At 36.7% G+C, this 12837-nt stretch overlaps 1 protein-coding gene across 1 annotated transcript; it reads left to right on the top strand.

Annotated features, from left to right (window-relative positions):
• The first annotated feature begins 2522 nt into the window (after nucleotides 1-2522).
• LOC149239888 (uncharacterized) lies at nucleotides 2523-9170 on the top strand. The gene is made up of 4 exons (XM_089369996.1): nucleotides 2523-3158; nucleotides 4948-6104; nucleotides 6615-8397; nucleotides 8505-9170. Exons 1-4 carry the CDS (start codon nucleotides 2523-2525, stop codon nucleotides 9168-9170), a joined length of 4242 nt encoding a protein of 1413 aa, XP_089226122.1.
• The last annotated feature ends 3667 nt before the right edge of the window (nucleotides 9171-12837 follow it).

Raw genomic sequence — 12837 nt, 5'->3', positions numbered from 1 at the left:
ATGAAAATTTGATTAAAAAACACATAAAAAATTTCAATCAATATACCACAACTTATCAAAAAAGAAATTTCAATTTTAAAAAATTAAATTTTTTTATTTTTATTTTTTATTTTTAAAATATTTAGTTTAATATTTATTTTTTCCGAAGGCTTTAATAAATTTGATAAAATTTGTTTAAAAATTTCAAAACTAAGTGAAGTCAAAACTTTTTTACCTACAAGCAAAAACAATATAACTTATTTTCGGGTATAATAATATTTGGCACATGATGTAAAGGAAAATTGTAGGATATACATATATAAAACAAGTGCTACATAATAGCTTCTCTCCGCCCCTTTTAAAATAATAGTGAAACTATTTGATCATTATTGTGATATATTAAAAGAATTAGTAATTATGTTTTGACATGTAGTTGTAAAATGTATTTTTGGGTAGAATATTAAAAATCATCATTTAATATACATTTTAATTAAAAAATTAAAAAATAGTACAATGTATTATTTACAAATAGTTACTTGTAGTATATAGTTTGTTTTTGATGATTTTTGAAATATTAAATGTTATAACTATATTAAGTAAATATAGAATGGTAAACATATTTAGTGACGATAAATATATAAATTTAAAAATATAAAAGTGTTTATTTTATTTATTATGGAGATAACAAAATTAGCTTATAAAATTATTAAACATTTTTCATGTTACTTTTGATATTAATTTTTTAATTAATACAAAAATTATTTGGCCACCTTTGAATAAAAAAATGTATCAATTACTTAATAATAGGATATCTCACTCAATTATGAAGTGCAATAAAAACATAAGCAAAATCTAATGTGACCCATGTACTCTTGGATTTTTAATTAATATAACAAATATTTTGCCACATTTGAATAAAGAAATGTATCAATTACTTTATTTTGAAATGTCCCACTCAATTATGGAATGCAATAAAAACAAAAACAAAAACTAATGTGGCCCATGTACTTTTGGATTTGTAATTAATATAAAAACTATTTTGCCACTTTTGAATAAAGAAATGTATATAAAAACTATTTTGCCACCTTTAAATAAAGAAATGTATCAATTACTTAATTATGAGATGTCTCACTCAATTATGAAATGCAATAAAAATAAAAACAAAATATAATATGACACGTGTATTCTTGGCTCACTATTTGAAGCATTGGGCAATAAAAAATAGAAAAATATATTTAAAAGTTTCACTTTGTTAAACTTAAAAATATCTCTTGTTTGACTAAATTAATAGATAGCCAACAAATACCCAATGTATAATCCTTCCCTTGGGGCATGCATAATAATATACATTTTAGGATTTGAAAGTTTAATAATTGGATATAACTTTCTCATGAAAGTGTAATAATATATTTATATTTTATTATTTTTTAAGTTTTAAAAGATGGATTTAATTTTTATTTTTACTTTATTTTATTCCTTGATATAAGTGTGTTTTTTTGAATAGGTTTTCAAAATTTTAATTTAATAATTATTAAATGGATAATAGAGATTTAACTTTCATAAAATATTGTAGAATATTTTTAATAGTAGTCACAACTCAAAAGTTGTGATTTATCTCAAAAGTAGTTATGATATCTGTGTGTGTATATATATGTGTGTTTAATTCATATGTTAATTTTTTTTAATTAACAATAATAATAATAATTAAAATAAAATTATAATTTAATGATTTTTAAATTTTAATAATACAAAATGTATTATAAAGTAAGTGTTTTGATATCTTATCAACATTTACAAACCATTTAATTTATATAGTTATATTAATCTTAATGAATTTTATAATGTTAATAATTATTTTAATTCTTTTCAATTTTCTAAAAATATTTTAAAAAAAATATTAAAACTCCATCTATAATAATAAACAATGCATATAATTTCGTTTATATATATGCATATAATTTTGTTATATATATATATATATATATATAATATTCTGATATTTTATTCTAATTTTGTTTATTTTATTTCATATATATAATATTCTAATTTTCAAATAATAAATTCTAAATAGCATGCTTATTAAAAATAATACTTATCAAGTCATATAAAAGAAAACAATTTTATATATATATATAATTGTATATATATATAATTTTATATATAATTATAATTTATTTATTAAATAAACAATTATATATATATATATAATTTATTTATTTATTCTTTATCTTACATTTGTAGAAAAAATTATTACATATTATTATATATAAATATAATAAAATAATGTTTATCTTTGAAAGTTTTATACTCATTTTTCATTTTATGCTTTGATATATATATCTATATATATATATATATATATATATATGACTTATTTAAAATTTGAAAGTTTCATACTTACACCTCTAAAACTTCTAAAAGAAAATCATTACATATTTATATATATTAATATAATAAAGTAATTTTGCTCATGAACGCGCCCGCCTTGCTCTGCCTCTGCTAGGTCAAACTGTCGTGCGTTTGTCTTGGCCTTCGGCTTCGCCATGGCCCCTCCGGACGCTACACCGGAGGTGGCTGATGCCCAACAAGCTTTCTCAGACCTGGTAAAATCCTTGCCTCCGCAGCGCCCTCGTCCAACCGTCTCCAAGTTCGTCAAAAAACTTGATGTGCTTCAAGAAGTTAATCTTCCTCCAGCCCTTCCCCGCATGGCTGCCCTTTCTTTAGCAGAAAAAGGACTCATTGGTCAATTCAAGGGCCTCTGGCCATCCCCGAAGACTGTGCAAAGATGGGTCGAAAGAAACTGGTCTGATAAAATCCAAGGCAAAATATCCATTAGATTTTGCGGGAAAGGGTACTTTACCTTTCATTTTGAATCTAGAGAAGACAAGGACCTAATCTTCAGAAATGGCCCTTATTTCATGGATTCTAGAGGCCTGTATCTCAATAAATGGACTCCAGATTTTGACCCAGAACTGGACGTTCCTAGTGTTGTTCCGGTCTGGGTTCGGCTTCCTCATCTCCCCCTTCATTGTTGGGGAGATGAATTGGTTCGAGCAATTAGGAATGCAATTGGTAGATTCATTGATCACAACGAACCAAAAGATAATATGCAAGCTTGTGTGCGTATATGTGTTGAAGTTGATCTAGGCAAAGGCCTTCCCGAAGCCATCAAACTTAAAGTAGACGACTGGAGTCATATTTGTTATAGACATTTTTGGGCCCTACAACCCCAAGCATGAAATGTCCATAAACCAAGGGCTCCTAAGTCCCTAAAAGTGTTGTTCTAAACCCCAAAGGAACAAGGTCAACAGATTACAGCTTCTCCCAGAAGTTCTCCATGAAAAACTGCTCAGAATTGGTCAAAACAGGATCATTTCAGCTGCTCCACTGGCTAAGTGCGTTGCATCTCACCTAAATACACTGGGTGGGTGCGTTGAATTTCAAAAATCCCTTCTATGGGGTGCGATGGGCGAGAAATGACAAATGGCAGTGTCATTCCGCGAGGTGGAGAGGCAATGGAAGCTTCCAAAAACTTCTCCTGTGACACTTGCCTCACTGAATTCGACCAAGGATGAGTAAGATACCATCAATCTCCAAGCGGAAGAAAGAACTATCAGAGGGAAGACACTATTGACTCATCCCCCTTACAGATATCTATATATGGATCCCTCATCCCAGAGATCCAGAGGCTGAAATTTTGCATATTGTAAGGAATTGCTGTTGGTTTCTTGAGACAAACATCATATTATTGGGTGATCTAAGCTTTGTTTGAGGTGAAGAGGGGCTTCTTTGCTGGGAGGTTGATGCTGGGTCAGAACAACTGGTTGTAACTCCTCTTGGCTTTTTCTTGTTTATCAATAAAAGCTATTTAAGTTTTCCTCCATGCTCTTGTGTCATTGATACTTACTACATTTGTATGGTCAATTTACTTCTGATCCTAGATTGTTTATGATTATAGATCCATGTCTTTGTATAGTGCTATGCTTATGTGATCTTACAGGTACTTTGTGAAGCTGGGCGTGCAAGGGAGCAGGTAGCTAAAGACTATCAAAGAAGAGAGGAATCAAATCAGGAGATTAGCGCAAGATAGAGGTTGGTCTTTCTGTTCCTCTCTATCTATAATTCATAAAGGAAAAACGAAAGTAGCTTTTCTCTGTTTGTTTCTAAGGCAGCTGTCACACCTTAGTGGGATAGAGCAGTTATATATAGACACTTTTCCCTGTAACAATATTTAGCAGCTGGATTACGAGCAGATCCCATTCAAATGTAAGGTATGTCATGAATACGACCATTTTGCCAATCGCTGTACTAAACTTGTTGATGTTGAGAATGGCTCACAAGATGAACAATGGGAAACAATTAAGAAAAAGAAGACGGCCCCCATGGCCAAAGCTCCTTCTGAAGCTGGCCCTCCAGCTTCCAATGCAGCTCGCCCCTCCTCTTCCTCCCCCTCCATTTCTGCCCTCCCTCCCCTCTCTCATCTTCCTCCCCCCCCTTCATCCAATCCTTTTTCTGTCCTCTCCCCCCCCCCCCAAAATCACTCCCCCGGATATTACCCCCCTCCTTTGGTCCAATCCGATGCCCTCGAAACCTCTCTTCCTCTGCTTATCTCCTCCCAGCCTTCCCTTGATCCTCCTCCTATTAGGCAAACCAGGAGTTCCTCCAAAGAACATGGAGCAACCAGTGACTCTCATAAAAAACTTGGGCCGGGTAGGAAATCTGCTAAGCAACATAGAGATGAGAACGCTCAGAAAGACATAGCCATGGGCACTTAGAATCCTATATTCTAGGGCAATATGATAAAGAAACAATCCACAAGGATCAAGGGGGGCGAGCACCTCTCCATACCCCACATACTCAATGATGAAGTTTCTTTCTTGGAATAGTAGGGGACTAGGGCACCCCTCCAAAATAGTTGCCCTAAAAGATCTTATTCATGGTGAGAAACCATAAATTCTTTTGTTACAGGAAACAAAACAGGGTCAACAAGAAATGATTGGAATTATTGATCAGCAGAGGCAGTACAATGGCAGCATTAGTGAATCAAGGGGTGCCTCTGGAGGAATCGCAACTCTCTGGAACCACAACATATGGAATCATATATCGGACACTGTTAATCAGCATTGGATAAAAACCATTCTAGAAAACAGAACAGATAAACAAATTATAGTCATCTATAATATCTATGCTCCTAATCACTACAGAGACAAGGAGCGTTGCTGGGATGATCTCAAAGCCAGCATAGATGCAGAAGAAAGTAATAATATCATTTTCGGGGGAGACCTCAACCTTATTCTTCATTCCAATGAGAAAAGAGGAGGTAGCTTCTCCCCTGATCCTTACAGAGTTCATTTAGAAAACATTATGCAAGATCATGATCTCATCGATGTTGCACCAAAAAATCGAAGGTATACTTGGAGCAATCGTAGGTTGGGTAAAGGTAACATTATGGAAAGGCTTGATATAATCTTAATCAATGTTACGTTTCTCTCCTCCTTCTCTGTGGGTTATGCCTCCATCCTTCCTTTCTCTGCCTCTGATCATTACCCTATAACTCTTACTCTGGAAACCCACTGTCCTCTTGGACCCATTCCCTTTAAGTATAGTTCACTGTGGAACTGCATTCCAGCTGTCAAAGAGATCGTACAAAACACTTGGTGCCAACATGTTGAAGGGTCCCCTGGTTACATTTGGGAAACCAAGCTAAGAAAGACTAAGCAGGTTTTAAAGGAATGGGCAAAAAATTGCTATAAGGAACCCGAGAAGATCAAAAAGGAGATAAAGAGCAAACTGGACTGTATCCATAGAATAATAGAAGAGCATGGCCTTTCACAGGAGAACAAAGACCAGGAGAGCGATCTTTACTCACAACTGTGTCGTGCAAACAGAGAAGAGGAACTTAAATGGAGGATAAAGTCGAGGCAGCTCTGGCTGCAAGGGGGAGATAAGAATTCAACTTTCTTTCATAAGCAGGCTACTGTCCAAAAAGCAAGGAATAATGTAAACTCTATTTTGGATGCAGATGGAAATCGTCAAAACACACAAGATGCTATTCGAAAGGTAGCCACAGATCACTACAGAGCTCTCCTAACCGAAACAAAAGAAGAGGAAGATTATACAGATCTGTTGCAATATCTCCCCAGCGAGATCAACAAGGAAATGAATGACAATTTGAACAAGGAAATTGATGAGGAAGAAATAAGAAGAACTATTTGGACCCTCCAACCTGACAAAGCTCCAGGCCCAGATGGTTTCCCCATCTGCTTCTATCGAGCTTATTGGGGAATAATTAAAAAAGATTTAATCAAAATGATCAAATGGGTCCAACGCAAGGGTAAAATTGGAGGCTTCACCAATGCCACCCACCTTGCCCTCATTCCCAAAGAAAATCGACCCTCTTCCTTTGCTCGATTTCGACCCATCTCCCTATGCAATTCCTCTTACAAAATCCTGACCAAAATCCTTGCTTCCCGCCTCAAACCCCTCCTCCCTTCCCTCATTTCTGAAAACCAAGGGGGTTTCTTGGCCAATAGACAAATTTCTGATTCTATCCTCCTTGTCCAAGAAGCCATCCATTCGAGCCAGTCTAGAAAAGAGAAAGGGTTTATTCTTAAACTTGATATGGCTTTTGACAGAGTAAGGCACTCTTTCCTCATGGCTGTTCTAAAGAAGATGGGGTTTGAGGTGGCTTTTTTGAACCTCATTAAAGCCTGCATTTCTGGCCCCTGGATCTCTCCTCTTGTTAATGGCAGACCTGGAAATGCTTTCCAATCATCTCGAGGTCTAAGACAAGGGTGCCCTCTCTCACCTTATCTTTTCATTTTGATGGCTGAATCCTTTAGCAAAGCTTTGGACTTCAATCAGAGGGTTGGCCTCATCACAGGCATTAAATTTGGGAATGGGGTAAAGAATATAAATCACTCTCAATTTGCTGATGACACTTTGCTAATTGGAGGAGCTTCCAATATAATAGCCCGACGCTTCAAAGCTCTTTTAGACAAATATATGCGATACTCTGGAGGAATGGTCAATCAGTTGAAAAGCTGCATTTATGGATGGAATACTTCAGCTCAAGTCCTTCACAATATCGCCAATACCTTTGGAGTCTCTTGCAATTATGATTGGACGCATTTCACTTATCTGGGCATGCCAGTGAGTGCAGGTCCATTAAAAGCAGAAGTATGGGATACTATAATTGACAAAATGAAAAGGAAAGTGCAGCAATGGGGTTCCATCTGGCTCAATCCAGCAAGTCGCCTAATTCTCTTAAAATCAGGTATTTCCTCTCTGCCCTTATACCAATTCACCCTCCTTCAAGCTCCGGCCTCTTTTCATCATAAAATGGAAATCATCCTCCGTCAATTTCTTTGGCAAGGAGGGAAAAATGACAAAAAGAAGTTCAATCTGGTTAATTGGAAGCAGGTAATTCAGTCCCAAGATCGAGGAGGCCTTGGAATCAGATCCCCCAAGTTCCTCAATCTTGCTTTTGGAGGCAAGATTGCTTGGAGACTTATCACCAGCCTTTCTGCTTGGTGGAAAAGGGTGTTGGAAGCTAAATATTTAAATTTCCCAAGGCAGCACCTTCTCGACCACGACATTCCTAACACAGATTGCTCCAAAATTTGGAGATTGTGCAAGAAAGCAATTCCCTTTATGGCTCAGAACATATCTAAAGTCCCCAAGGGAGGTGCTAATATTAAAATTGGATCTGATAAAATTATGGGACAACACCCTATAAACAGCCATGTTGGAGTTGATCCAATCCTCTCCTTTTTTGACAACATAGGCATTCAACACCTGGATCAGATTTCCCAGTGGGATCCCCAATCCCAATTATGGACAGGGTGGACTTTTCCAGCCATTCCCAATGATCTCAAGGCAAGCTTCTCTGTTCTCCAAACCCATCTTCACAACATAGCTCCTATAAAAAATAATGATTTAGATGGCTTCCGCTGGGATCCATCTGGATCTAATTATACTATTCAAGCTGCCCACCAACACATCTGCAACAGTAATCATCCCACGCCCATCTGGACTCACTGGAAAACTGTTTGGAAGTCTGAGGCCCTTCCTAAAATTAAATTCTTCCTTTGGACTCTTCTTAAGGGGAAAATCCTTACCGCTGAAAATTTGCAAAAGCGAGGCATTAGTGGCCCTTCCCGCTGCCCTAATTGTCAAGCTGCTGAAGAAACCATTCAACATCTCTTCATTGCCTGCCCCTTTGCTACCACCTGTTGGAGAGAAATATCCTTCACCGACCATATTCCTTGGAATTCTCAAAATTCCATAGGAGAAGTTCTGCATCATTGGAAGAAGAATTATCCATGGCAGCATAAGAAGAATAATATAGTTAAAAGGGTCTGGGATACCCTTCCCTATTCTATGTTGTGGAACATTTGGCTGGCTAGAAATCGCAGGGTATTCAAAGACAAGGAAACGACCATAAGAAAACTATGCAACAAGGTAAGGAGCCTCACTCTAGAAATATTGATATTGAAACGACCATAAGAAAACTATGCAACAAGGTAAGGAGCCTCACTCTAGAAACTATCTCTGCCAAAAATCAAAGAAATATTGATATCACTGGTCTCAGTGTTGAAGAGCGGAACTTCATTGGTTATTTGCTGGATAAAAACAACAGTAACCAGAATGGGAACATCACCAACAATAGGCACAACAATGCAAGTCATAACTGGAAAATAAGATTAAAAGAAGAAGAGTTCTCAACATGGCTTAAAAATTGCAACATCTATTATCTCTTCTTTGATGGTGCTTCCAAATCTAATCCTGGAATTGCAGGAGCAGGAGGAGTCATATTCAACGCCAATGGGGAACGCATTGTTACTTATGAATGGGGACTTGGCCCCATCTCCAATAATAGGGTTGAAGCTTTGGCTTTATATCAGGGACTCGTCCAGCTCAATAAAATTGGCATAGGTACAACATTGATATTTGGTGACTCAGCTGTAGTCATCAGCTTAATGGCTCATAACAGAAAATCTCCCAATGTTCTTCTCCAACAGACCATTAGCCGTTGTCAAATTATCGGCCAATCAATGACAGAGTTGCGATTTCTCCACGTCCTCCGCACTCTCAACAAGGAGGCCGACTTCCATGCCAACAGAGCTTGTGCCAGACCTTTGGGTAATCTTCTTTGCAACACAGTGGAAACTCAACATTATTTACCATGACTAAAATCTTTTTATTTTATCTCAATCCGATCTATAGTAACTCTGAGAACTCTGACATCTGTGCCTTGTCAAAGATTTATCAGATCCTCATCTCTGCCAAAATCTGCCTTGAGATCCGGCATCACCTTGAATATCCCATCAATTCGCTTGCAATGATTCGTTCAGCCGTCTTCCATCTTGTCGCCCATCCCTTCCTGTCTCGACCTTCCCTCCCCTGTGATTTCCCTCGCTTCTTCTCTGATTCTCCCTCCATTCCCCTGCCTGGCCCTCTGCATTCTCACCCCTTCTTATACGCCCCTTCTTCCATTCATTCCCGCATCTTGATTTATTCTCATTCTATCGCCCCGCTTCCACGATTTGAGTCTTCCTCCCTACTTTTGCCCATTCTTCCTTCATGCTCTATCGGTTTTGAGTTGCCTCCCTCGTCTCTGTTTACCCTTCCCTGCTTCATGGTTCCTTTTGTGTCCGTTGCGTGCTTCCAAGTTAAGCATCTTCTACATTTTTCAGCTTCTCGGTATACTCAGCGCTCCAAACATCATCTTCTGTCTTCAACAATGGCAAGAAGTGAAGATTGTCTCCACTGTGCCGACCTTCAGGCCGAGTTGGAGCAAATTCATGCCCACCAGAAGATTCTGGATGCCAAGATAGACAATCACAACCGGCTCACCAGTGAAAAGTATGAAGTTGACCTCAACTTGTTCCTCCACATAATTTATTTTCTCCAAGATCAGTTCAATGAGCTCTCCAACAGGTGCAGTCACGCATAGGAATCCATTGAAATTCTGAAGTTTATGATCGAAAATAGAAATGCAGTCCATACCAACTCGTCAAGTATCAAGCAAGCTGACATTGATAACAAACCTGAAGAATCTACAGCTCGACAAATTAGCCATATCAACATAGACTGAGCATGCCTTGTAAATATTGCTTTCTGTTGTTCCAGTTTATTAGAATCTACTCTTGTCTAGTTTTTTCAAAAGTCAGAAAAGGCAGGAACAAAGAGGAATTTTGTCCATCCCGTAGCATTTCCTCTCTTTGTTTTCCTGGCATAAAGTTTTGTAACATAGGAGTTCGGCCTCCTCTTTTTTTTTTTTTTTTTGAAATATAATACAGTACCCGATTATGTTAAAATATATATATATATATATATATATATATATATATATATATATATATATATATATATATATATATATATAATAAAGTAATGTTTATCTAAGATTTGAAAGTTTCATACTCATTTTACGCTTTCACATGACGTTATATGTATATGGTTTGAAAGCTTTTTATGGAAGATGCCATCTCTATTCATATATATATATGGTTTGAAAGATTTTTATGGAAGATGCCATCTCTATTCATCTTAGCCATGGAAGATGGATGGCATAAAACTTTTCCCTTGAGAAGCATAATCATATATATATTTAATAAATAGATTTGGTTTTTAGTTTTATTTTATTTTTAAAATTATTATGTTGAAAGGTGTTTTATAATTGCACATTTATAACATATGAGTTAGCAAATATGCATTTTTGTGGTTTTGCGGCTCTTAGCTCCCTCTTAATTCGATTTGGCTTCCTTGTTGGCCTTTTCTAGCCTGGCTGGCGTCTCCCCCATTGCTCCTCCTGCTTCTTGCATTCAACTCTCCCTCTTTTTGCCCCTTGTCGTTTCCTTTCGTTGTTCTTACCTTCTACCTCTAGCCCGTTGGGCCTTGATCTAGTCAGGTGGTCAACCATAACCAATCTGGCCTCCCCTTCCTCGCTCGACTAGGAAATTGTGGCTTTAATTTAGTGGTCACAAATGGCTCGAAGTTTTAAAAGAATTTATCTTCTTGTTTTGTCAAAAAGCTCAATGAGATCCCCAAGGTCGATATCTTTGCTTCGTAAGCCAAAAACCATGCTCTTCAGTTGGAAGATTGGGGCCTTATGGGCTAATTCCTAGGATTGTGGCCCTCCCCTATAATTATGTGTCAATGGGTTTTGAACAATTGGAAGCCCTTGATCGATGGAGAAGTCACTTTGTCCTTTTGTTGAAAGGGCTTCTTCACCTTCTTTTTTGAGAAAAAATTAGGTCAGAACAAAATCTTTCGATATGTCCCGTATTTTTTGGGTGCGCGGGGGCTTTACCTAGGTCATTGGAGTTTTAATTTCAATCTGGATTGCAATGTACCCTCAACTGTGATAGCTTAGGTCAAACTACCCTTTCTTCCTCTTCACTCTTGGAATGATGCAACCTTTAGAAATATTGGAAATCCCCTAGGGAAATATGTTGACTATATTAAGCCGTGTGATGGACATTTTTCCTACGTTATAATTTGTGTAGAAGTAGATCTGGAGAAGGGTCTTCTCGCTGCAGTTTTTAAGCCTAGATAGCTAGTCACACATTCTAGAGGTGGACTAAGATTAGCTTCCCTTTAACTGTAAGATTTTCCATGACTATGGTCACTTTGCCAAAAAATTCCCAAAGACACCAGAAGAACCTGAAAACCAAGGAGAAACTGACGATCAATGGCAACAAGCCAAAAGAAGGAAAGGTCCTCAAAAGAAGAAACATCCCTCTTCCTAGCAATAGAAGCAATCTTTAAAGGAACCTAGGCCATCCTCTCCCAAGCTTAATTCTGCTAAGATCGGGGAAGGAACGAGCAAATATGTCTCGCAAGAAAATGCTTGTAATAGACTCAATGTTTTGGCCAACAAAATGAAAGAAGGGGAAATATTGCATTCATATCTTCCAAACCTATATCTGCCCTCTAATCAAAATGCTCCCTAAGGCTATATAGAGGGAATCTTTGCGACAATATCTAAGGAAGATCTTGAGCCTACTATAGATTATTCTTCAAAATAAGAGGAAGAATTCCTTTCACTTAGATATGGCATGGTTGGGCTCGCTTTTACAAGCTCAGTAGATGAGAAATCTGAAGTGGACAAAGCCATGGAAAAAGAGTGTCATAACTATCGATTTGGAAGGAAAACTAACAACGAAATACGGATAGAGAAAATTGAAAAAGAAAAAAGTTGGGGCGTCAATCCACTCTTAAGCAGATCCAAATGGGAGAAGAAGGAAGCAAAGGAACCAAAAGAAGCATAGGCATAACCCCATCAAAGGGGGCAATCTCGAAAAGTAAATAATGATATTTCTCTCCTAGAATTGTAGGGGGTGTTGAGAAATGGAAACAAGAAATTTGAGTTTAATTTGTCCTTGAATTAAACTGTGAATTAAATTTGAGTTCTATTCTCATAACAACTTAAAATATTTAAGTTAAGTTTATTAAACTTACTTAACTTAGGAAATTCGAGATGGAAGTCTTTCGGAAGTCATGTATATGTTCTCCCTACTTTGTAGGAGTCCAATGTGAGTTAATTGTGAGTTGTAAAATAGAAGACTCAGTTTCATGAGTCAGTTCAGTTAAATTAGTTCTCAAACTGATTGAGAGAACTAACAGTGAGTTAATAGTCAATGGTGACACTAATGAACTCCACTAGTGCTACTCTAGTTAACTGATTATTTACTCATCAAAAACTCATGCATGTCGATTCTGGGAAAGATCTAATTGAGACTAGAGTGCAGGGACAATGTACTATTTGTTTTAGATTTTTTTTTATTTTCACTAATAGTGCATGAATTCGGGAACTGATCCTTGAGGGATTGCACTATTTTTAGAGGCTTT

Source organism: Pinus tabuliformis, chromosome 8, assembly GCF_031772625.1.
Source record: "Pinus tabuliformis cultivar Carrire ecotype Pingquan chromosome 8, CPIR1, whole genome shotgun sequence".
In the NCBI taxonomy this organism is placed as follows: domain Eukaryota; kingdom Viridiplantae; phylum Streptophyta; class Pinopsida; order Pinales; family Pinaceae; genus Pinus; species Pinus tabuliformis.
The sequence above is the reverse complement of the archived record's forward strand: the minus strand, read 5'-3'. Positions and strand labels throughout refer to the sequence as shown.